The sequence below is a fragment of the Mastigoproctus giganteus genome, chromosome 12 (genome assembly GCF_048544385.1).
Source record: "Mastigoproctus giganteus isolate SK-2022 chromosome 12, ASM4854438v1, whole genome shotgun sequence".
Classification (NCBI taxonomy): Eukaryota; Metazoa; Arthropoda; class Arachnida; order Uropygi; family Thelyphonidae; genus Mastigoproctus; species Mastigoproctus giganteus.
The window spans coordinates 140,744,009-140,771,427 of NC_143586.1; the positions used below are offsets into that span (position 1 = coordinate 140,744,009).

Here is a 27,419-nt window from a genome sequence, read left to right on the forward strand (position 1 = left end):
TGCAAGGAAGCAAGCTTATACAACATCATCCCCCCTCCCCCCAAAAAAAAAAAACACCATCTCTTCATCCTCTCCAGTCCAGTAGTTTGTCTAATTCTTCCTTAAATTTATTCAGAATACCAACTTTCACAACACCCAGATAGAGTTTGTTCTAAGAATGTTACCCAGTGGCTGAAAGCAAATTTTCACACACTTATCACACGACCATCTTTCCTCAGTTTAAATTTGTGCCTCCCCTTTATGTGTGTTGGTGATAACAACTAAAGCCGTGGGCAGGAGCAGCAGTGTGTAGCACACACTTCTTGATTAGACCGGGGTTTGAGCCCATACCACCAAATACGGAGGATGTGGAAAGATCAGGGAATCGCCACCGCATATCCCCGGAGCAATATGGCCTTAGTTGCTAATGCTCCTAAAAAGCAAACAATGTTATGTCAAGGATCTGGGCATATTGTTACCATGTGTAAGCCATATCCAAAAATTTCATTACTTCATACAGCATGTCCCCCACCCACTTTTTCTTACTATTGAATACACCATGAATTGTCAAACTAATAGAGTAAGCTTATCGGTGAAAAGATCTAAACCTCCCAGTCACTTCCTAGTTCATTTTACAAATATACGGGTGTCAATTCTAATCTCAACGATGTTAGTAGAGGCATATGATGCAAGAAAGCAAGCTTATGCAGCATCAGCCAAAAAAAAAAAAAAAACCCCTTCCACTTCACCTCTCTGTTCGTTCGAAATACCTGTCCAGCTGAGCCTTAAATTTATTTAGGCTATCAACTTCCACAACAACAGATGGAAGTCTGTTCCACCAACCAACTACCCGCTGGCTAAAGGCGAATTTCCGCACATCTATCCTGCATTTGTCTTTCCTCAATTTGAATTTATGCCCTCTCAGGTGATTATTCTGAGCAAGAGGCAGTATCCCATCAGCATTGAGCATGCTCAAACCATTCAAGGCTTTGTACACCTCTATCAGATCACCTCGCCGGTGCCTAGTCTCCAGACACGGTAATTTGCAAAACTTAAGCCTTTCTTTGTAAGAGCAACCCTTCATTCCGTTCACTAACCTTGTTGCCCGTCTCTGTACTCGTTCCAACAGCTGTACATCCTTCTTGAAATGAGGCCTCCAGACCTGTATACAGTACTCTAGGTGTATCCTGACCATTCCCTTATACAAGGGAATAATCACCTCCCTACACCTGCTAGAAAAATTCCTATATATCTTTGATAAGACACCATGAGCTACTCTTGCAGCCCGTCTGCACTGCTCAGAGAACTTCATATCTGCCTGCACAATTACCCCCAGGTCCTTTTCATTCTCTACCACTGTCAGTGTAGTACCACAGAGTTGATACGTTGCTCTGGGGTTGCTGTTTCCCATATGTAGTATTTTACATTTGTCAATGTTAAACTTCATTTGCCACCTTTCAGCCCATCTGCTCAACCTTTCCAGATCCTGTTGAGCAGCATAGTGTCAGTAGCGTCCTTAACAACCCTGCCAACCTTTGTATCATCTGTAAACGTGGACATTAAGCTTGATATATACCATCATCAATATTATTTATAAATACAGAAAACAACAATGGACCCAACACTGAACCCTGAGGGATTCCACTAATAACATTAGTCCACGATGAGCAGTGTCCATTAATTACCATTCTCTGTCTTCTGCCACTTAACCATCCCTTTATCCCTAGCAACAATTTGCCGCCAATGCCACACGGCCCCAATTTGTGCATCAGTCTTTCATGTGCAACGGTATCAAAAGCCTTTCTAAGATCCAAATATATAATATCAAAGTTATTCCCTGCATCCAATTCTTTTGTGACTACATCATAGTATCCAATCAAATTGGTCAGGCAAGACCTTCCCTTAACAAAACCATGCTGTGTCTGAGCTATAACTGAATTCTTGTCAAGATGATCCTGCAGTGCTTCCATTAATTTTCCTGGAACCGAAGTTAAACTCACAGGTCTATAATTACTAGTGTCAGCCTTTGATCCTCCTTTGTGAATTGGGGTTACATTTGCACATCTCCAGTCTGTGGGTACCTCCCCTGAGTCCAAGGAAGCTCTCATAATTATGGCTAACGGATTGCTTACTTCCATTGCTGCCTCCTTTAATATAACTGGATAGATCCCATCCACCCCAGGTGCCTTTCTTGTATTTATCTTCAACAATTTCTCCTCCACTTTACTCTCAATTATTACAAGATCATCTAGCTCACTGCCAGTGTTTACTTCACCTATGGCATTCCCCTTCCTGAATAACTCCTCATGTGTGAATGTAGATGCAAAATACTCATTTAGTTTGTTAGCCACCTGAGCAGGATCATGAACAGTTGAACCATCGATATCAAGTGGACCAATCTGATTCATCCCCATCCTTCTTGAGTTTACATAAGTAAAGAACTCCTTGCTGTTTTTCTTTGCATCCCTTGCCAAAGATTTCTCTTAATCTGCCTTCGCCTGCCTAACCTCCTTTGTAACTTAGTTACAGATCAACTTATATCTATCATAGGCTTCTGTGTCACATGTTAATTTATATGTATCCCATGCATTTTTCTTCTCTGCCCTATGTCTCATTAGTTCATCTGACATCCACATAGGCCTAAACCTTGAACAATATTTCTTAGTTGGTATGTAAAGCCTAGTAGCTTCCAAGATAAGTTCTTTGACTGCTTCCCATTTTGAGTTTGCTGTTGGTAACATCATCAGATGGTCCCACTGTATAGAATTTAAATACTGTTTCAGACCATCGTAGTCGCCTTTACGAAAGCAATAACCCTTCCCTTTACCCCTGATGGTAGTTACCTCCTTGAGTAAATCCCACTTCAGCACACTGTGATCACTGCCATCTACTGGTTCCTGTATCTGCAGATTCTTAATGCATGAAGAATCACTACTGATAATCAAATCAAGAGTATTGCTCCCTCTAGTTGCCTCCCGAACATGCTGATTTAGAAAACAATTATCCAATAAATCCACAAAAGCCTTGCTAGTGTGTGAGTGACCAACCCACAAATTCCAGTCAATATCTGGGAAATTAAAATCCCCCATTATAAGACTCTGATTTACTGGCCCACTCTATTTCCCTGTACAGTTTCTTATTATACTCATCAGATTCATTAGGCCTATAACACACTCCTACTCTCAATTTTGATCTCCCAATGCTTATGTCACACCAAACTGACTCGACACTGCACTGTCCAGCGATGTCGACTGGCTTCACTTCCTTGGATTTTGTGTTTCTTAACTAATAGCATAACCCCTCCTCCCTTCCTATCCTGTCTATCCTTTTTGTAGATGTTGTACTCACCAAATTCCAGTTCTGCATTCCTTATATCTGTGTGACACCACGTCTCTGATATCCCAACAATATCCGCCTTTGATGCTTTGAGCAATACCTCAAATTCATCAAATTTATTTACCAAACTCCTAGCATTGGTGTACACGCAAGTATACATGCACCTGTTCTTTTTCTTAGTTACTCTAACACAACCCTTGTGTTTACTTGTACCCCAATGACACCCAGCAGTCTCTGAAATATCCTGCATCTTATTTTCCAAGCTGCTGCTCATTCCAATAGAAGCAATGCAAGAATCACTTTCACCTCTGCCAGTGGCTACTGTTAATCTATTAGTCCTTGTATCCCCCCAAAAGAGATGAGTTGGTAGGGTTCTTTTTTTTTTTTTGCTGATGTATATGTAAGCTTGCTTTCTTACATCATTTGACACTACTACAATACTAATATCCCTTTTTGAGTAAAATATATCTCTGAAGTCTCTGTGGAATTTCTTTATGTATATTTTTGGCTAGCTATATATGTAGAATTTATTTTATTTTATTTTTTTCAGAACTTGATATTTGTTTTTATAATTATTAGAAATTCCAGGTCGACAACGAATTGAAAGTGATGATGAAGAAGAAGATGATGATGATATGGCAGATTTCATTGATGATGGGACATATGATGATGGGGATGAGGATTACTCCCATTACATAAAAGAAATATTTGGTTATGATAAATCAAGGTATTGTCACTTAATCATATGCTAATTTAATTTAATTTACTTTCACTAAATTCCTGATTGTTCAAATTGAAGATTAAGCACAAACATTTTCTAAGCCATTGATGAGCAACATTTTTTTATAGTGTGGGTGCTGTTTTTAAGTTGAATTTAAACAGAGATCGCCATATTTTTCCAAAGTGTTTTACACCAAAGTAATGTTTCTGAAGCATGCTTTTTTTTTTTTTTTTTTTTTTTTAAGATCATTTAACCCCTTTGATATCACCGGTATTCTGGCTATTTCCTTCTATAATAGTAACCACCCAGTTGGAGAATTGACTAGTATTTTACTTTCATTCATTTCTGTTAACTTACATACAAGATGTTGCAGTTTAAAGTCTTCTTCTCTATTCCATTTATTTTTAGGTTTAGCTGGTTTGTCATCTACTTTTTTTTTCTTTTTTTTTGCCATATTTATGCCAAATATATAAATATTCACATATTTATATTTTTCTTATAATATTCATGTTGTTTTAATTTTGCATGTAAGTATTCATATATTTATATAATTTTGCATGTAAGTATTCATATATTTATATAATTTTCATTTAAAAATATTCATATATTCAAATTGGCTTTTTTTTGTGGGGGGGAGAGACTGTATAATTTAATGCATGCACTGAAATACACTGCTCAACAAAATTAACAGAACAAAATGTTTCTCATGAACATTTTATTGTGAACAATGTTGCCAAAGTCAAATACTTGACATAATAGGCATCCTGGCATACAAATTTCAAGTATTCAATAGAAATCGATCTACCACCTTACAGAGCTGCACATTATGCAAATTTTCGTGTTTATAAAACACATGTTGCAACCACATCATTCCAATTGTGTTTTTTGGCTTGATCAGTGGAATAGCCTTATCATCCAGTACTCAGAATGACAGGTCATCATCGTTTAGATCAGTGTTTCTCAAAGGGTGTGCCGCGTCACATTAGTGTGCCGCAAAATTTTCCAAGTGTGCCGCGAAATTTAGGAATTTCTTCTTCTATGACTACGTAGGTGTGCCGCGAAATTTTTCTTCTTTGGAAAATGTGCCACGAGAGTAAAAAGATTGAGAAACACTGGTTTAGATGACTCTTTGAGATGGTGGGCTGTTATGACTTGAAGCTGGTCGGTCACCGGTGGAGGTGGCACGTTGGCTTAATGTGTTATGCAGTATTATCTCGGCACTATGGAAGCAGTTTCAGGAGACAGAAATCATTACAAGAAGAGATGGCCAAGGTCACCTGAGGGCTGCATCAACCAGAACAGACTGCTGTTTGGCTGTTATAGCAAGATGGAACCCTATGATGTCCTGTCATGAACTGTCTCTTGAGGTTGCTGTGGCAAGCGGTGAAAACATTTCCAACCAGTCTGTTAAGAAGGCCCAATTCAAGTGGACTCTATGCAAGGAAGCCAATGGTTTTTATCCCATTAACCCCAAACCACTGCAGAGCTCATCGAAACTGGTGCTGTGAACATGTGACTTGGAGCCCTGACAAATGGGGTACAGTTCTGTTCTCTGATGAGTCACGTTTTAGCCTACAAACAGATTCTAGATGCTATTTCATCTGGAGACAATGAAGAATGCTGTACCATCTCTCCAAAATCAGAAAAAGGGACACTTACTGTGGAGGTGGTGTTGTCATGTTGAGCAGAGTAATGATCAACAGCCACACCCCTCTTTATGTTTTTGATAGGGTTACTGTAACTCTCCAGCGGTACCAAGAACAGATCCTTGAACCCTATGTGTGACTTTTTAAGGAGTGTGGTTGGCCCAGATTTTCTTTTCATGTGCAACACCACTGCACATAAAGCTCAAGTTGTAGAGGAATATCTTGAAACTGAAGATATCCAACAACTGACATGGCCAGCATGATCACTAGACTTAAATCCGACTGAACATGTGTGTGATACCTAAGGGCGTCATAATGCACGCGAACAGCCAACACCTTGGTCACTTGGTCTGCCTTGGTGGAAGAATGGGATTTGTTGTCACAGAATCTTATAGACATCCTTATATTGAGCATGGTTCACCACTTGTCAGCCTGTTTAGCTATTGGAGTGTATCATACATTGTACTGATGTCATATGACCATATTTTTTAGCATCTTGTATCAACTTCTGTAATGTGACCTTTTTGGTAATTCTTATACCTGTCCTAAAATGTATCTTATACCTGTCCAAAGTTTCTTGCTGTCTCCTCATTTCATTGTTATTCTATGGTACACCACTATACAAAATTCTTCCCCACTTCATCGCAAGTTGCATGAGTTACACCATGTTTTCTACATGTTCTGTTAATTTTGTTGAGCAGTGTCATAACCGTGAAACATCAGTGCTTATGTAAATGTGTGGCAGATTTGCCTTTTTTGGTGATGCTACCATTTAAAATGATATTAGCAACTTATGCAGAATAATGGATAATGGCAGGGGTTAGCAACCTTTGGCTCGCAAGTCGCATGCAGCTCTTTGAACATGTAATTGTGACTAACTTTTAGCCCACATGAAGCACAATTTGAAAGGAGATAGAAGACTTAAAAATCAAGGACGTGTGGAGTGCAAGACATATCTTAAACCTGAAATTGAGGATTTAGAGAGGCAAAAGGCTGCCCTTGCAATTCTACACAAATGGACGGCGATAGATGCATTGAAAAAGCAAGACCAAATTGTGTTCGATGTGTGGAGTATCTTACCAGACATGTATATAAGTTTGAAAATATTTGTGTTTGGACTTCTCTCAATTTTTGGTTCAACGTATTTCTGCGGGAAAATATTAATCAAGAAACCGTCTGAACAATGAGAGTCTCTCAGCATGTGTAAAGATGAAAATTACGGCATACTTGCCTGATCTTGAGAGACTCGCTCAAGAAGTTCAGCAGCAAAAGTCACATTAATTTGTACCTATTTGGATGTTTATTACGTTTTTTCAGTATTAGGTTTTTTTTTTTTTTTTTTTGTTTATGTCAACCCCAAACACGAGAGGTATTAGAACCTATAGTACTTAGTACCGTGCTTGGGTTGGAGGTTCAGAAGATAAAAGAAGATATTTGTTGACATTGGACTTGAACTTCTGTGGATTGTAATTTTCAGGAAATACGCATGAAGGAAGGTTGTTCCAGAAAACGGCAGTTGAATGAATAAATAAGGAAGATGAAAAGTTGGTTCTGTGAGTTTGAAGTTGGACAGTAAATGGATGTTGGCTGGTGGCGGCACGTGTTCGGACTGTTTTTAAAGAGAGAGAGAGAGAGAGAGAGCGGGAATTATAGAAGCCAATTCAGAAGAACAGTGCCCATGGAAGTATCTGTAGAAGAGGCATGCAGCAGAAACTACGTCTATGAGACAGCGAGTGGAGAGACTCTGTTAGAGATGAATCATTAATTAACCTAACTGCTCTCTTCTGAATGGAATCAAGAAGCCTGAGAGGTTTTGGGGGCACCACCACAGATGTGGGAACAATATTCCATGGCAGGGCAGATTTGCGATTTATACAGAATGAGCAGTTGTTTGGAAAGAAAGTAATGTCGAGAGCAAAAGAGAAAACCAAGTTTTTTAGATGCAGAAGAAGCAATATTTGTAATGTGCATGTGCCAAGAGAGATTAGAAGTCAGGGTAATCCCCAAAAGAGATATATCATTTTGCCTAGAAATCAGAGTGTCACTAAAGATAAGCATAAGAGCAGAAGAATCCTTTTTTACGAGATATAAGACAAGACTGAGTTTTAGAAGGGTTGTTGTTATTTGGTTTTTAGGAGCATTAGCAACTAAGGCCATATTGCTCCGGGATATGCGGTGGTCATTTGGTGGTGACGGGCTCGAACCCTTTAGAAGGGCTGAAATCAACTAAGTTGTCTTTGTCCCACTGGAGAATTACCCGAAGATCGGCATTTAAGGAATTGGTAGCAGATTTTCGAGAAGTTGAAGCTGATTGAGCAGGACAAGGTTTCTCAAAATGGAAAGTGGAATGCAATGTGCTATCATCGGCAAAACTATGGATAGGATTTCCAGTCAATGGAAGAAGGTCATTAATATACAAGAGGAAAAGAGCGGAGGAAAGAACTGAACCTTGGGGGACACCGGCATTAGTGGGAGAAATTAGAAGACAGAGAGCCATCTACCATCACCTTCAGTGAGCGATCAGAGAGAAAACTGGATAACCAATTACTAAAAACAGTTGGAAAACCATAAGATGGAAGCTTGTTTAGAAGACCTTTATGCCAAACACGATCAAAAGCCTTAGAGATGTCAAGAGCAACTACTTGTGTTTCACCGAACCTTTCCATTGAATTAGTCCATAAATGGGTAACATAAGCCAGAACATCACCAGTGGATCGACACTGACGGAATCCATACTGGTGATCGTTGATCAGACGGAAGGTTTCTAGGTAGTTTAAGAGTTGGCGGTTAGTTGATTTCTCCATTACTTTAGAAAGAGTAGAAGTAATTGCAATGGGACGATAATTGGATGGGAGGGATTTGTCACCCTTTTTAGGAACTGGCTGGATGTGAGCAAATTTTCAAGCAGAAGGAAAAACACCCTTGGAATAAGAAAGTGAAAAAAGGTGGCAAAGAATAGGAGTAAGTTCAGGAGCACAGGTTTTGAGAACAAGTGGAGAAATACCATCAGGACCTGGAGCTTTCTTAGCATCAAGATTCATCAAAATTCTTCTGATATCCTTTTGACGGAAGACCACAGGAGGCATTGAATGGAGCATGTTGGGAATGGTGGGGGGGTGTTTCACCAAGATCATTAATACATGAGCTGGAAGAAAAATGGGATGCTAGCAGGTCAGCTTTATCCTTGGCTGAAGTGACAACTGAACCATCTGGTTTGGACAGAGGTGGGAGCAGAGATGGGCAAAAGTTGCGGCCAATAGCTTTGGCAAGAGACCAGAATGCTTGGCTACCATTAGGGCAAGAAGCAAGTTTTCTACTCTTAGCCTGTTCAAACTCTAGTTTGGACTGATTATTAACTGGTTTACAATTGTTGCAAGCTTTGGTGTAGGCAGAAAATGAAACTGAAGAATTAGAAACAAGCCAATTACGATATGCAACATTCTTCTCTTGAACAGCCTTAACACATTTATTGGAAAACCAAAGTTTAGATAAAGGACGAGATTTTAAAGTGGAGTGTGGGATAAAGGATTCCATTCCTGCAAGAATAATCGCACTGACACGATCTGAGCAAACGTTGACATCAGAAGTTTTGAAACAGTAATCCGACCAAAGAAAAGACGTCTCGCAGGTCATCCCATTTTGCATTCTTGTAATGCCAAACAACATGAGGTTGGGAATAGCCATGAGATAAAGGTTGCATTGGAGAAGAGACAATCACCAAGTTGTGATCTGAAGTGCCTAAAGGACCTCTCACTTCGTCCGTGTACTTAGAAGGGTTGTTTGTGAGAAAAAGATCAAGCATATTGGCTGTATGATTAGGATTGTCTGGTATTCTTGTTGTTAAATGAACAACCTGTGCTAGGTCAGTAGTAATTGCAAAAGCCTCAGCATCTCGACCTGCTGGGTCGGTGTACTAGAAAACGGAAGCCAGCTGGAGTTGTGAACATTAAAATCACCAAGGAAAATTACCTCACTGTTAGGAAAGTTGGACTGGAGAAAATGAAGTTGCAAAGAGAGGAAGTCAAAGAGCTCCAAATGATTAGTATAGTTGGGAGAACGGTAGAGACAACAGATGAATTTGACACAGTGAGGTAGAGAGATTTTAAGCCAGAGAAGATCAAAGAGAGGAGATTCCAAATTGCGAAGTCTTTGACAGGGAATATCAAAACGGACATATGCACAAGTACCACCTTTGAGGCGAAAGGAATCATACAGCATATAATTTGGGCATCTGAAATGAGCAGTAGTTGAATCAACCGATAACTGAGTTTCTGTCAGAAAAAGTACATGGGGTTTGGCAGACTTCAAGTGGAAATGGACATCGTTGAGATTAGAATTGAGACCACGTATATTTGTGAAATGAATTAGGAAGTGCTTGGGAGGTTTAGATCTTTTCGCAGACAAGCTTTCTCTATTAGTTTGACAATTCATGGTGTATTCAATAGTAAGAAAAAGTGGGTGGACATGCTGTATGAAGTAATGAAATTTTTGGATATGGCGTACACGTGATAAGAATATACCCAGATCCTTGACATAACGTGGCCTTGACAATGCTCCCCGCATACACTACTCGGACTCCCTCCAATCACTATCTGGCAGAGTAGAGGTAGCAAGATTATACACTAGCTGATCCGCAAGCCTCCTAGTGAGTTACCAATAGGTTCGGTCCGGTGTAGTAAACCCTCAAAATGTAAGGAATATTGGATCTCGCCACGATGTTCATCATAACCGCAAAAGGCATCAATCTGCATGATGGAAGAGATAGGGAAGGATTGACCGGAACTTAGCTCTGGAGACTAAACATGGGTTCCACCACTTCAAGCCTCCAATAAGAAAAGTGGTGGTATTTCACCTGTTGATGAGAGTCATCTACCACCTAGTACTGCCTGGTAACATAGAGGGGCGGCATTCCTCCATGTGGTGTGGGCACCACACCTCGACCCCTGCTTACGTTGGTTCACACCTGGGTAGTCACCCACCATGTACTTGTGCATGGAGGCTATACCCACGATTACTAACAGTCCCACCATTGTGAAGGTGCAAGCAGAAGATTTGGCTGTCACAGATTGTCCGGACTTTGCCGAAATTGGGTCCACTTGACTTGAGTGTCACCCGAATATCAGTTTCATCAGCGTTTTAGACTCCCAGGTAGGCAAGTACAGCTTGTCTGGCATATCTGAGAGAATGTCTATGACAACCTCAAGGACCAGTAAATAATATTTCAAAAAATATATATTTTTTTTTAATAAAACACCTTCCCATCCTATTCTATTTCTTAAAAAAGTCCCCCCTTCCCCCAGCTTGAGCTGAGGTGCAGCTCTTCGGATTCCTTTTTTTTAATTAGATCAAAAATGGCTCTTCACTCAAAAAAGGTTGCCAACCCCTGGATAATGGTATTTGTCTCAAAGTTGAACATCAGCTCACACTTTTGCACCAAGTAATTACCTCAGTTTTTGGTGGGAGCAAAATGATCCCAGTGATTGAAAATTGAATGCAGCAAAGAATATAAATTTCAATTGATTTCGGGCTATACACTGTGTGATAGTTGCCTCCCATTCTGTAACATACTAGATCTGGCACAATGTAACACTTTTTTTCCCTTCAAAACTTAAGCTTGCATTGAAGGGGAGGAGATCTGACAACATAATTGCAATTCAAGAATGATGGCAGATTGCAAAGTTCAAAACCTATGACATCCACAGATATTTCCAACAAATCAGAATTGCTGGTTCGACTGTCAGATCATAAGGCAACTTCTTTGAGTGTGGAATAGCTACTAAATATGAGTACTATATACAGTAGTCTTGTGATTAAAAGGGTGGTTGAGAAATAAATTTTTCTGCATAATCCAAAACTAAAAGTAAAACTCTAAATATGACTAAAATATGAATTTATATACATGTATATGATACAACATGGAAAGATTTGAAATAAAATTTAATATATACATATTTTAAAAATAATAATAATAATATTGAAGCTTGCTTTTCTCTTTATTGGCCTTCCTGCAAATAGTATTCGTTAAATATCAAGGGATCATCTTTTCAGTAAAACAAGATGACACTTTGACGAGATTGAAATCTCCTTATTGTTCCACATAGTCAATAGGCACCACATGAGATGTAGTCAATAGGCACCACATGAGATGAAGTAGGATTAATTAGGAATATAGATCTCAGTTAATCCACCAATGGATTATTATGAGTATATTGTAGAAAGTAAAAATACATTGCAGGAAATTTGTTTTTACCTCATGGATATGAAGTCAATGATCGCAGCTTGATAGGGAAAAATCAGCATTCCTATTGCTGCACCAGTGTTGTGCCACTGTGAAGCCCAGGTCTGCTAGTTTTCTCTCTAAAATTGCCTGCAATAACTCAATTGAAACAGAAAGATCCTAGAAAACTGGCATTGGTAGTTTGTTAGTCATAGCACTCCAGTTCATATATTTTACTGTGCTTTGTGTCTGCACAAGTTTGTTTGCGGGCTGATCTGAATGTTTATGGGATTTAGAAACTCAGAATAATTCACAAGGGAAAACTTTGCACCCTCTGCTGTAATTAGCTAACCATACCTCTTGACTAAAGAGGCCCTTAGGAATTCCCATAGTCTCCAATGAGATATAAATCCAAACTTCTCCATACAAGTAATATGGTAAACCATATTACTTATGTGGAATCTTGTGATATGTGGAATTTCATGAGTACCTCCTGGGATCGGTAAAAAGAATGAAGAGATATTTAATGTATTAAAACATTTACTTAGCAAACATACAGCACGCTAAAATGGAGCACTAAAAAATTTTTAAATTTCTGTCAGGCCACAGAACTTTTAAAAAATATATTCATGTAGAATCATTACGCAAAAAGGTATTTTAGTATTGTATCATGTAATAGAAAAATACTTGATAAGATACACTTCTGTGTAGATTAACTGCAATAGATGTAATGTACAAATGCAATACTTCACTTTTACTTTGATGCAAGAGGTAAAATCTTTGGAGTGAAATTATTCAAGCCAGGCAGGTTTCTCCAGTAGTCATATATTAGTCTTATTACTTTTCTGAGCGGGTCAACGACTGCATAAAAGTACCCCACTGGTTGCATGGCAAATACCTAAGGCTGAAAATAATAATATATAAGGGGAATTTAAAATTTAAACTAAAATGTCTTTTTACCTCCTAATATAAGTATTGAACAACCTATTTATTATATAAAAAGTTGACCAGATTTAATAAAAAATTCTGTTAAGACCAAAGGTTTACTAATATTATAACATTATGAATCTATATTGAATATTGGCAATGTTAATGGGACTATTTTCATTTTTAAGGTATATTGATGATAATAGTTATGAAGATGAAGTTGTGGAATCTAGTTTTGCTGAACAGATGCAAGAAGAAGTTAGGAGGTATGTATTTTACTGCTTTAATGGTAATCAACAACAATTTAGAAGTGTTTAATTTTTGTTTCATATTGTAGCAGTTATAAAACAAAATATCTTTCCTCCTGGCCACTTCCAAAGTGTTTTCCTACTTTCCATATATTTCACTAGATGTTCTTTCTTTTTGTCTTAAATGGTACTAGGAAATTGTTATCATACAAAATGCTTAAAAACTCTCCTGTTTCAAAATCATTGGGATAAAATGGGTGTTAATTTATCTTGTGGGCTGATGATCACAAGAACAAGAAGAAACTTGGAGTATGAAACTATGGCAACAATATTTTTTTTTCCAAAATCCCAAAAATGAGAGGTATTAGAACCTATATAGTACTTATTTTGTCTGTTAAATCTGAAGTCTATTAAATTTAGGTCCATAAAATTTAGTTTATTGTATTTACAAAGTTTTAAATTTTGCAAAATTACCTCTACGAAAAACTGATTCCACAGAGCCAGCAGCTAGCATAAATTTCTCAACTAAGGACTAACGCATTTTCTTTAAATTCACTCCAGAAAGATTAAAATACATTATATGTACTTTATGCTTAAATTATTTGTATACATTATATGCCGACCGGGCTAGCTGGGTGGGTAAAGTGCCTGCCTGGCAACCCAAAGGTCGCGGGTTCGATTCCCACCTCGGGCTTGGATCAAAGTACTGCAAAAAAAACCTTGAGAGGTGCATTACGGCCACAGAAGCCTATGTGCCAACAACTACCAAAAAATAAATAAATAATAATAATACATTATATTATATTTTATTATATTATATAAGGTATATTATATATTGTATTATACATTATATGTATTTTAACGTTTGGTAATTGGTAGAAATGGCTGATGCCTTCTGGAAATTGGTAGAAAGCATCCCCAGAAAGTTCAGGCTATTATACAGCCAAAAGGTATCAGCAGCTGGAATTTGTTTCCATTCCTCCTGAAAAGAAATTACCAGAGCTGGTTTGGAAGGGGCTGTTTTGAGCATAGCCTATTCCAGATCATCCCATAGATGTTCAGTAAGGTTAAGCTCCAGGCTTTGATCTGAGTAGTGATTGTCCACAAACCAGATCTGTGTAATCCTTGATGTATGACATGGAACATTGTGGTGTTGATACCAATAGGGGCTCATTTCTGTAGTACTGCTACACTCTAGGTAGAGCATAATTGTTCAGAACTTCCAAGTAGATGAATTTCATGGTTTCAAGCACTACCACCAGTCAAACAAGTGTGAATTAGTTGAAATAGCTCCATATCATCAAACTACCTCCACCAAACTTCATAGTTGAGACAATACACTCCAACAGAAAGCACTCACTGAGAAATTTCCATACCCAGATATGCCCATCAGAGAGAAACATTGTGTAAGAAAATTCATCACTCCATAACACCTACCACTATTCTAGAGTCCACAAACATTGAAAACGACAACACTCCAAATGTAGCCTCATGTTGGTGATTGTAATATTGGGCTTATGCACACCTGTCCTTTCTTTGAATCCAAGACTGTGCAGCTTCCTATGAATGGTTGACATACATGTGGGTATTCTGATTCTCTTGGATCTGCCTTATGATGTTTTTCACAGATGTGTAAGGCTCAAGCTGTTCCCTTTGTGGTTCGTGTAACCTGTTCTGTGAGGCCATCTTGACCTTTTTTTTTTTTTTTCATAAGAGTCTTTGAGCAAAATCTGTGGCTATAGTCCTTGAGCAAAATCTGTGGCAATGAATTTTTGGAGGTTCAGAGAGTTGCAGTTGTGAACACAGAAAGGTTACTGATGTGGCACCTGCTACCATGAAATTCTCTCAGTTCTGATCCAAGGTGTATCCTGACTTCTCATGTACTGTTGCTATACAGGCAGACCTATGAGTTTTATATTGGTATTCTGATCCAATACACATGCACAAAGAACTTCTGACATGGTACACAATATTTGTTGATTAGTGTCTGAATACTTTTCATTGTATAATAAACAAAAAACATTGAAGTAGTCAGAGGCTCAGAGCCTACCTTAGGCCTAGGCAAACCAGGCATGTGCCTAGGGCCCGTAAATGGCAATGGACACAGCCAAAATCATTGATTTCCAGTAGCTTAACGATGAGCATGAGCACTCGTGTTCCTTGTAAAATGTGCAAATAAAATTATCGTGGTATTTATATTTATACTTGTACCTGATTTTGATACCAAAAATAAATGTTTTATTAGAATACGTATGTGTATTTTATTCTTAATTTTTTACTCTTAGAAATATATGCATTTTTTTTATTTTTTTTTTTATTATTATTAAAGTAGGGTATGGGAGTCCTCAAAAATATTTTGCCTAGGGCCCAAATACTCCAAAGATAGGCCCCGCAGAGGCTGTGGTATATGAAAAAGAAAAAGAGAAAATTAATTACCTTGACAACTATGTCTGTTGTTAATTATAATTGATAATTTCAATAAGGCTACTAGGAGAGCCAATATTATGCTCACAGCAACAAACATGATCAAAACATTCTTGGACATCAGAAGGAGAGGAAGGTAATCAAGTAGATACATTAAGGACTCTCCTTGTGCTGTGAAGATGGTTTTGAAGCATTAATCTTTATTTTCTTGAAAGCTACACAGAAAGATTGTTCTTTTCAGAAGTTTAATGGCATTCCTGGATATTATTGTAATGTGCAAAAGTTAAAAAGTTGCACATTTTCCACTGTTTGAGTATATTTAAAACTGAAGAAATGCATGCTATTTACAGTATATGTGCTCTTTCAGTAAATGTATGTAAAATTTGAATAAATGTGTCAATTTCTTACCTCTTTTGAAAATAGGCAATTTCAGTTTTATTCCACCTAAGCAAGACATATCTGATGGGTTTCTTTCACAGGATTGTACAACATGGTAAGAGATAGCATTTGGATGATTTTCAGTGAGAGGCATTGGAAGGATAGAGATGGGTTGACCACATGTAGAGGTCAGCAGATTCTTTAGTGTGCTCCAAATGTGCAATGACAAGGTTGTAGGAAGAATTCTAGGAGATAGGAACGTGGAACCACAGGAATGGCAAATGCTGTATACTAGCAGCACGTCTTTTTTTAACAGCCAAGTGAAACAAAAATGTCTTCATGTTGTCAAAGATGCATTGGAGCTCTAACATTAAATAATAACTAATACATTATACTGTATCAGTTATTGTTAAGTCTGTTTTAGTGACCAAGGAAGGGGAGGGGATGGTTACTGTTGGAGAATGTACAGATACGAACCAAAATAAGCTATAAACACAGTAAGAAAACATATATGGGTGAGCCAAAAAGTTTTGACCACCTACCCAATATGATGTTGGTCCTCCACGTGCCGCCAAAACAGCTTGTACCCGACAAGGCATGGACACTACAAGATTTATAGATGTGTCTTGTGGTGTCTGGTACCAACACGTAACCAGCAGATCCTTTAACTACTGTAAGGTCCGTGGTTGAGAGGCCGCAGATTGGAGTTGTTGTTCCAACACAAACCACAGATGCTCGATGGGATTGATGTCTGGGGAGTTTGGAGGCCAGGGCAATACCTGGAAGTCCTCCTTATGTTCCATGAACCAGTCTTGAACAATCCAGGTGGTGTAGCATGGCACATTATCCTGCTGAAAAGATGGCACTGCCGAAGGGGAAGAAGTTGTCATGGTAGGGTGTAAATGATCAGCAATGATGTTTAGGTATTTGGTATGTTGAGGGTCTAGTGCAGAGGTTCCCAAGCTTTCTCGATGCACGGCACCCTTAGTGCCCCGGTAATCTTTTCACGGCACCCCTAGGCCAAAAGAAATACCTAGCACAGTGGTTTTCGACCTTTTAATATATACCTATATAATAATTTTATTCTTTATATAGAGGTACTAAATAAAGATCAATTATAGATGACCACAAAATTAAAAAGATATTGTACAATGGATGCCGTACACCTTTTTATAATGAAATAAATATACAAATTTTAAAAAAAATAATAACTTTTTTTTAAGTAAATTAAACCCAAATTACACAACACCCAAAGAATGTTGTTGGGGCACCCCAGTTGAAAACCACTGGTGAAGCGGCTCCTTGGATTTCTCCATTCTCCACGGTGTTCTCTGTATCGAGTGACAGTACCCTGTCAAGCCAGAGATTTAAAGTGTGTGGATCGTGTATTGTGTAATCTGTTGTGCCCATTGTTCATCTGGCTTATTGGCCATCGGGCCCCCTGATGGGACTCGACGTTGCCCATACCACACCACGTGGAGGCTAGCCAGGTGTTACCAGTAAGGAGGTGCCTCCGTAGTCAGGTGGGCAGGAGCAGCAGTGCATAGCACACTCTTCTTGATTAGACTGGGGTTCAAGTCCATGACCACCAAATACGGAGGATGCAGAAAGGTCAGGGAATGACCACCGCATATCCCCAGAGCAATATGGCCTTAGTTGCTAATGCTCCTAAAAACCAAATAACAAACAAACAAACTAGTAAGGAATCAGTACTCTGGCAGGTCCTGCCACCTACTTTCCTCAGATTTCAGTGGCTAGGACCTATAAAAAAAAAAAAAAAAAAATATTGCTTTAATCGCTACTGATGCTTTTGTTTGGTATTGTACGCTGCATGAGTTTTATTTTTGGCTGAAAAGGGTCGGGCAAGCAATTTTGGTGTAGTTACAATTTTGTAACCTGTGGGGCTGTGTGCTGTGAAGGTAGACAGATTTGTGTGGGGGAAGAAGGAAGGCTGGAGGATAGAAAAAGAAGAAAGGGACCGATAGAGATGGTGGCCCCCAAATGTTCAGTGGGCATGCCCATTCCACACCAGAGGGAAAGTGGGTTTGGCAGGGAGAGGAGGAGACAGGGGTGTCTCCCCTCCCCATCGGGAAAAGGAGATAAAGCAGGCCCTGCAAGGTGTCGGACCTGTGTTGCCATTTGGCTAGTTGGCAGCAAGGCTGCAATCTAAGTCGTTCACTTTGACTCTCCAGGTGGTGTACTTAGTCTTGACAGAGGCCATGATGCGTCACCTGCACGTGACAGGCCAGCTACGTCTAGGTCCCAGTGTTTGGTCGTATCCAGTAAGGACTCAGTTGTCTTTCAGTTGCTGTAGGTTGTCATTGCCTCTTGTGTTCAAGTCCTGTAGTCACTCAGCTGGGGGCTGCCTCCGTAGCCAGGTGAGCAGGAGCAGCAGTGCGTAGCACACGCTTCTTGATCCGACTGAGGTTTGAGCCCGTGACCACCAAATACGGAGGATGCGGAAAGGTCAGGGAATGACCACTGCATATCCCCGGACCAATATGGCCTTAGTTGCTAATGCTCCTAAAAAAAAAAAAAAACCAAACCAAATCACTCAGCTGGTTGTCAATGGCCAGTTGTGTTCTTTGTGTCTATTCGGTGGTCCAAAGTCTGAAATTTGTTTCAGGGTGGAGGAAGTACTCTTTGCCTCGCGAAGAGATATTGAGCAAAAAGCATGAAAGCCTTATAATTTTCTTCTTCCTGCAGCACTATGTCCTCCTGATTTCTAAGGATGGAGCATAGTTTGATAAATAGCAGGACATGGAGGTCTTCATAGATATTACATTCGTAGAGCAGGTGCTCCCAAGTTTCTCCCTCTGGACTTGGAGATTGTCAGCCCACGGCTCGGAGCAATATGGCCTTAGTTGCTAATGCTCCTAAAAACCAAATAACAAACAAACAGCCCACGGCTGACAATCTCCAAGTCCAGAGGGAGACATCCCGCAAGGACCTGGAGAGCGTGGATACTCACCGTGCAGCATGCTCTGGTTGTTATCAGCAGAATTATTCAATGGATGGTTTCCAATTTCCTTCTGTTAACAGCAGTGCTTGCCTTAGTGTACCAAGCTCCAGCTGCATAAGCCAGTGCCGGGATGAAGAATGCCTTGTAGAGGATAGCGAGCACCCTCTTCTTCAGACCCCAGTGTCTGCATGTAACTCTACGGAATAGGGTGGAATATTTCCTGAATTTTACTCTGAGGTAACTAAGATGCGGTGTGACGTTGAGGTATCTATCGAGGATAACGCTAAGATATTTGACTTCTGTTTGGAGTTTAATGGTTGTTCCATTTATCTTGATCTGGGGAGGCCTCCTGGGATCAGTGGAGCCCTTGAGGTGTATTGAATGTGCTTTTTCCAGTGAGATGTTCAGTAGGTTTCCATTTGCTCATCCTTACAGAACAGAAATGGCATGATTTTCATGGGTCTCCAGCTGTGTCCTGCTATTAGCCTGCAGCATCAGTATGAGATTATCGGCATATGCCTGCTTTCTTATATTAGGGATTTCCATATTGAGGAACTCATCCAGCACAAGAGTCCACAGAAGGGGCCCCAGAACTGATCCCTGGGGACAGCCTCTGTGGACCTGCCTGGAGACATATATATTATTATTATATTAGGGTTACCCGCATATGATTACATTAACCCGTATTCGTGTCTGTAAATTGCATGTGTTCTCTGGTCGATTTGCCTGTTTTGCTGGACGAATAAACCCCAGTTTCTGGGGGGAGAAGCCTTGCGATCTATGTCTGAGACTGACTAACTCAGCCATGGAGTGAAAAAGCTCACTAAAGTTCCTCGCATCATCGACGGGATTTGAACCCGGGCCTTTTCCACCCGGTGTTGGGAGGATGGTGACGATACCACTGTGCTACCCACGCAGACACTCCCATGAGTAAAATTTAAAATTTTGTCTCTGATCATGTGAGCGAGATGTTTGGACGGGACGGGGGGGACTATTTACTTTCTGTAAGGTTAATTTTATCTTCTATTCTTGTTTTAAAAAAAATTTAAATTAATTAAGTGGTACACATATTGACAAGTTTCACTTCTGTATAAAGATATATATGGTACTAAAATATATACCCCAGCTGAAGTTGCAGATGAATTCAACAGTTACTTTGCATCGATATTTACAGAAGAAAAACCCTTTGTGTCAATGAGAAATTATGGGAGTGAAGTTGAAAATAATGTGATTAATGATGTTGAAATGGCACATGTTTATTTAATGAAAAAACTTTGGAGCCTACAGCCAGTAAGGCTCCTGGCATTGATGGCATATACCCTATAATCTTAAGGGAGGCAGCAAGTGAGTGCATTGAACTATTGAGGCTAATTATGAGAGCATCACTGGACTCGGAAGTGATTCTGTTGAATTGGAAAAGCACCAATGGATCTCCAATACATAAGCGTGGTTCTAAGAGTGAAGTGGGAAATTACCGGTAAGTCGGTCTAACTTCAGTAGTAAGGAAAATCACGGAGACAATCAAGGGTGGAATTCAGGATCATTTATATAGAAATGGAATTCTGAAGGTTACTCTGCATGGTTTTGTAAAGGGAAAATCATGTTTAACTAATCTGGTTTAGCTATTTTGACAGGGTCACTCAAGATCTGGACTTAGGAAATAATTTCGACATTTTTATTTGGATTTCAGCAAAGCATTTGACTCAGTCCCGCATGAACAGTTACTTTATAAGATGGAACAGGTTGGAATCACAGGAAAATCCTTAGATGGATAGCTGAATGGCTTCAGGGGCAATTGGCAGGGGGTTGTGATAAATGGTTATTCCTCAGATTGAGTTGATGTAAGAAGTGGGGTTCCCCAAGGATCAGTATTAGGACCACTGTTGTTTTTGATTTCCATAAATGGCATTGATGAAGGGGTAGATGGTGTGATGTATAAATTTGCAGTTGATGATCACTGCCAAGCAGAGCTTCTTCAAAGTGACCTAGATGGACTTCAGGGATGGTCAGAAAAATGGCAACTATGCTTTAATCCAGCAAAGTGTAAGGTATTACACCTGAGGAACAGTAACTCCAAAATAACTTATACACTTGGTGGAGTTGAACTAAAGCCGGTAGTGGAAGAAAGGGACTTGGATGTTACGATATGGTCAGACATGAAGTTCTCTGAGCATTGTAGACAGGTTGCAAGCAAGGCCCATGGCATCATATCGAACAATTGCTAGTAGAGTTAAGGATGACATAATCCCATTATATGAGGCTATTGTTAAACCATGCTTGAAATACTGTGTTCAGGTATGGATACTGCATCTAAAGAAAGACATTGTGCTTCTTGAATGGTCCAAAGACTGGTAACTTGCCAGGTGAGATCAGCACAAGGATGTCCATATGAGGAAAGACTTCGAATGTGTGGGTTACAGAACTTTGAAACTAGGCACCTTAGAAGAGACTTGATTGAAGTGTTTAAGGCTCTGAGAGGCATAAGTAAAATGAATGAGGACGAAATTTTCACAGTTATAAATGATGCTAGAACTAGGGTCCATAATTTCAAGTTTAGACTGATTGCAAGAAGTTTTATTTTAGCCAGTGAGTTATAAATTACTGGAATAAGTTACCTACATGGGTGGTAGAGTTAGAGGCTGACATTTGGGGAAATTCAAAGGTCAGCTGGATAATTACCTACAGGAGGAAGGAAATGCATAGATTGTCTGTTTCCTTTTCTCTTTTTAATTATTTATTTTTTAAAATTTTCTTATTATTTATTTATTTATTATTTTTTTTTTTGGCTAGTGCAGCATAAGCCATAGGCTTCCTTGCACCATGTGGCCATTGCTAAAACTAAAACTGTCAATGCTTGTAACTTGAGGCAGTCCACATTGCTAGAATTGCAAACGGTACACATGCACCCCATTATGAGTAATGCAGCATTACGCAGGTGCAATGCTGCGTCCGGAGCCACGACTCCACGATCATGCCCAGTCTTTGTTATTTTAACCAGTGTGTACATACTAAGTGCAACGCACACCAAGTAGCCGATGAAGGGACACCCCACCCCAAAAGCCACCATTTTGTTCCTTCTCAATGCTTTTATCTCTTTTTATGTCTATTTTAATGCTTCATGTATATAATATTGTATTTTATCTTAATGAAGTCTGACTTAACTTAGTAAATTGTGAAAAGAAAATTTTGTGATACTTAGACCCTACTACTAAAAAACTAAAAAACATATCACAAGTAATAGAGTGGTGCAATATAAAATAAAAAAAAAAAAAAAACACAACACAAAAAAATTGAGCAACAGCACTCTCCTCCGAGAGTGTCATTCAATAAAGTCTAATAGCGACTTATAACACAGCAACTTCGATATATATAAAACAGCAACTGCACCTCCTCTACATTTCTCCACATTACTTTTCACAATCAACAACTTCATTCAAATAAATTAAATAAAATACAATATGAATTACATATATAAACAAAGCATTAAACCAGACATGAAAAAGGATAAACGCGCTAAAATAAAGGAATAAATAGTAGCTTTTGGAGAGAGGTATCCCCCCACCAGCCAGGCAGTGCATGGTGCACCGAGTATATGCACACTGGTAATTATAAAAGAAGACTGGGCATGATCACAACCCCCAACGCAGCATCATGCATACGTAATGCATGCCAGCACTCATCTCAATATAGAATGGTAAACTCCCTAATGGGATCATATCAACTGTCCTCTTGCGATTCATAGTACATTTGCAATGCGGAGTGCCTCAAGCCACGAGCGCTGGCAGTATTCACGTTAGTAGTCGACGGTTTCAGTGTCGTGACGGGGATCATGTTGCTCGACCCAGCAATGCTCAGCAACAGCCCGAGCACTCAAAGTTGACAGTGCAACTGTCACACATGGTGAGATTCCCTCCAACTGCCCTCATGCGGCTCCACCACTCATCGTGACATTCCCTCCAACTGCCCTCATGCACCTCCACCACTCATCTGGTGCTTTGTAATCCTTCTGTCATTCAAGTATGATCTAAGGCACCACAACAGGTTGCCTGGAATTTGGGCGTGCCGAAGTCTGGCCATGATTTCAGGCCAGCAGAGAGAATCAAAAGTGCCAGCCAAGTCTATTGATATGAGGAGAAAATACTGCATGTCGCAGTTTTTTGCTGCCTCAATTATGTTTTCCAAAGCGTTTGCCACTGAACATCATCTGAAGCCGAAATGGTTCGGCGACATCATGTTCGATTCCTGGAAGTGAGTCTCTAATCTCTGTTATAAAAGCTGCTCAGAAAGTTTGCTCAAGGTAGAAAGCAAAGCTATGGGTCTATACGATGTTGGCTTATCCTGGGGTTGGTGGGATTCATAAGTATAAGTCTTATTCTTGCTGTTTTCCACTTATTAGGGTAGCCTTCTGAAAGACAGCGATTGAAGAGATTTAGAATGACGTCTGGTATCTTCTCTACTGCCTTTTTGAGCATCTCTGGTTCAATCCAATCATCTCCAGGGACTTTCCTGTTTTTGATATTTTAGGTAAGTGGTAGACGTCAGAGTGCCCAGCACATGGATGACTGGACCCAGGGTATCCCAGCAGAACATTGTCCAAAGCATGACACCACCACCACCGGCTTGTTTTCGTCCCACGGTGCATCCAGGTGCCATCACTTCCCCAGGTAAACGACGTATACGTACCCGGCTGTCCACATGGTGCAACAGGAAACGTGTATCATCGGACCAGACGATCTTCTTCCAATCACCCAATGTCCAGTTTCAATGTTTGCATGCCCATTGTAGGCGCTGTTGCCAGTGAACCATGGTTAGAATGGGTACTCAGAGCGGCCTCCGGCTATGTGGCCCCATTTTCAGCAGTGTTCGATGTACTGTGTGTTGTGACACATTGCTCCCATCACCAGCATTCCAATTACCAGCAAGTTGCACCACAGTCGCCTTTCTGTTGCCACGTACCATCCGGGAGAGCCTTCGCTCACCTCGAGCATCGATGAGCTGTTGTCGTCCAACACCTCGCTGGCTGTTCTTGGGTTTTCCCTCCTCAGACCACTTTCAGTAGGTACTAACCAAGGCTGACCGTGAGCATCCCACCAGCCATGCTGTTTCAGATATGATCTGACCCAGTCATCTGGCCATTACAATTTGGCCTTTGTCAAACTTGCCTAAGTCTGCTGCCTTTCCCATCTGAAGAACAAGAGTAACACTGATTAACGGAGCTCAGTATCAGGTGTTTTTTATACTGTGTCCTGACCCGCGCACATGCTGTAGTCCACCTGCAGTTGCTTCAATTTGCATAACAACTCGCTAATTATAATGTTTTGGCTCATTGGGGTATATGTATCTATATGAAATATATATATATATATATATATTTTTTTTTTTTTATAATGGGTAATTATGGGTAATTATATTTTTTTTTATAATGAGGCTCAGAAACATGATCTCTTACTGTCTGCACTGTCAACTTTGAGTGCTCTGCTGTTGCAGTATCAAAATTAGACTATAAACCCCAACCCCAATAAATAAGTCTCCCAGTTGTTTCAACCTTTTTTAACCAACTGGATGACTTATTTATTCCAGTATGTCATAGAGAGAACAAGGGGCTCAAATGTTATTGGCCTGGTTCTCACAGTCAGAAGCAGCGATGTGAAAGTGCATAGTTGGTAGCAACCACAATGTTTTGCCTCAACCCCCCCCCCACTGCATAGGATCCTGTGACTTTACTGTATAGTACAGTTTATGAGAGTGCTTGTTGCAGATAGTCAGCACCATGGATAATATTGAGAGATTACTATTACATCAAATGTAACGGTACAGAATACTTTCATACATAGTCTGGAATTTTAATAATAAAATATATATAAAAATAGTATTTTACAGTATCATATTTTGAATGAGTTTTAGTTTAGTCAGCAGTTTTTTCAAAATAATTAACATTGAAAATTAATTTTTATAGTGCCAAATTTGGATTAAAAGAGGACCTGGAAGATATAAGAAAAGAACATGAAGAAAAATTGAGAAAGAAGAAAAAAACGAAAAGATGATTTTAAAGTGTATATATATAAATATATATATGTGTATAAATTATAATTTGCTATTCAATTTTTATCAGAAGATTTCTATATGTCTGAGTCTTTTTTTTGTTGTTTTGTTTTTTATATTCTGAAGCTAGAAGATTGGTAATATAATATCATTGTATATAACGAATACATCAGAGAATTGTTTTGGTAAAAAAAAAAATACTGTGTATTAACAGCATTGTTCTGTGTGTGTGTGTGTGTTTTTTTTTTTTTTTTTACTGATCCAGTCAGAATTTATTACTATTAATTAAGACATACATAATAACAAAATTTCCAGGCATGTTGGGAGGGGGGTTGCTCGAATTATATACTTATAAAACGTGGAAGTTATTTCATGTTTTAAAAGTTTATATGAAAGCTACTGTTGTGAATAGATATTTTGAGACTAGATATGTATTAATTAATTTGCTTTTACAAAAGCATTTTTATTAGAATATTTTTAACAAAAAGAGTAGATTTGATTAATTTTAAAATTGTTTTCATTAATGAATCTAAGTGATAAAGCTGCAGTTAAAGCATTTGAGGACACTGAATTCAAGAGCTTAATTTCTTTTCTTTTAATGTTATGCTCATCCCCATATTTTAGTACACTGATTAATTAATTTTCAACAGGATAAAAACAGTAAAGCAATTTGAAGAGTTTTCCTCAACAAAATGTAACCTGACACAAAAGAATACTGATGGCTTCGAACAGCTGATACCAAATACAATTTGAAAGTGCAGCAAATTCTTAGTTGTGGAGAAGTCTTTAAGAAAATATTGTTAATATATCAAAATATAAATATTATATTTGTAATTTTTAAAAATAACGAATTATCTTGATTTTTGCTTGACAGACTATTTATCTCTCAGAAAATTTTACTTTTGGCTTGTTTGAAGCAAATCTTAAACAAGAGAGAGAGAGCACGAATGAGCATACAAGAATAGATGAATAAATAATTCTGTTTATTTATATCATCATATTCAGAAAATGGAACTCTAATTGTTTTACTTATTTTATTGTATTATTTATAGGATTATAAAAGACATGTTCGAGGTTATTACTGTGTTGGCCAAGATTTTTGCAGCTCCAGTGAACACTCAAGTTTTTATATATATTTAGTTGTTTTATTGACTTAATTGTTATTCTAAATTATTTTCTATAAGGAACTTTATAGTCCTAGTCAAGCTCCTTTGTTTATTTGAATTTAGATAGCGATTTCGAAAGTTAATACTTAGTGTCCATAGATCTTACCGTCCGTAACTTGCTGCCATTGTTATATAATGCGGAATAGCGTAATGTAAATCCTGAACTTCATAGGGTAAGGTTTAACTTAAAACTAAATAGCGAAATACATGGCACTGTATTAGAAATATGTTAGATTAGTATAATAATATCAGTTAATCAGTAAAATTTATTAATCTTATTAAATTCATTGTTAATTAAATTATACTTAAATGGAATCATGACCCAGACAAGAGCAGCAAGCGATGAGCACAAAGTAGCAGTAGTAGTGTGGTTTGCGGGAGAACCGAAGGGGCGGTTCTCCAATGCATCACAATCTAAAAAAAATGTGCAAAATGCGAAATGTTTGTAGACCTGTCTAGAACAGGACATGATCTAGCCAAGGAGGATTTCTTTGTATGTGCTAGGTGCAGAGACTGTGAAGAAATTAGGTGACAACTCAGCATTCTGATGGGTGTCTATGAGAGTTTGAGGTGTAGGGTATATGCCCTCGAAGAAGATAATGAGGGACCTATCAAGCTCTCAGCTGCCCAGCTCAATGCCAGAGCTCACTCCTGTGCATCAGGCATCACAGCAGCAATCTCCAAGGTAGAATGCACTGGTCCCACAAGAAGTAGTTACTGTTGGTGACTCTATTGTCAGGGAGTCTGGGAATATATTATGCAAAAAGGATAGGTGGAACAGGACCAGGGTATGTCTGCCTGGCCAAAAGTTGATTACGTTGTAGGGCAGATATCATTTTTTAAGGGCACAAAAGGTGATTTTGTTGTACACTTGGACACTAATGACCTTAAGAGTAAGAGATCTGTACATTTACTTAACAAGTACAGGTCAATGCTGAAAAAGTCAAGTTAGGGTTAAATTTGAAAGTGTCTGCAATTCTGCCCAAGACATGACAGGAGGGATTATATGATGAGAGCCTTGTCAATCAAGAATTTTTTTTTTTGGCTTGTGCAACATAAGCCCCAGTTTTCCTTGCACCATATGGCTAATAATAATAATAATTCGACCTTGGAGAGATTGTGCATGACTGACAGGGTAGAATGTTTTTTCAGCATGGTCTGTGCTTGCCAACAGGAGAGACTACTTGTACAGGGATGGGTTGTACTTAAATAGAAAGGGTGCAAGAATATTTACTGATACTATCGAGGCAGTGTTAGGTGGATTGGAAAACTTCTAGCTTGGGAAGAGTCACAGACTAAAAGATTAACAGTAGCCACAGGCAGAGGCGAAAGATTGTTGCACTGCTTCTATTGTAATGAACAGCAGCCTAGAG

The 27,419-nt window shown here is 39.0% G+C and overlaps 1 protein-coding gene across 1 annotated transcript in view; it reads left to right on the forward strand.

Annotated features, from left to right (window-relative positions):
- The window catches only part of LOC150077469 (uncharacterized), a 28,063-nt gene extending 3,181 nt beyond the window's left edge, over nucleotides 1-24,882 (forward strand). Inside the window, exons 2-4 of the mRNA XM_090385912.1 lie at nucleotides 3,895-4,042; nucleotides 13,015-13,092; nucleotides 24,795-24,882. Of these exons, the coding sequence (XP_090242038.1) occupies nucleotides 3,895-4,042; nucleotides 13,015-13,092; nucleotides 24,795-24,882 (314 nt within the window). The remainder of the gene's footprint in view (nucleotides 1-3,894; nucleotides 4,043-13,014; nucleotides 13,093-24,794) is intronic.
- Nucleotides 24,883-27,419: the final 2,537 nt, after the last annotated feature.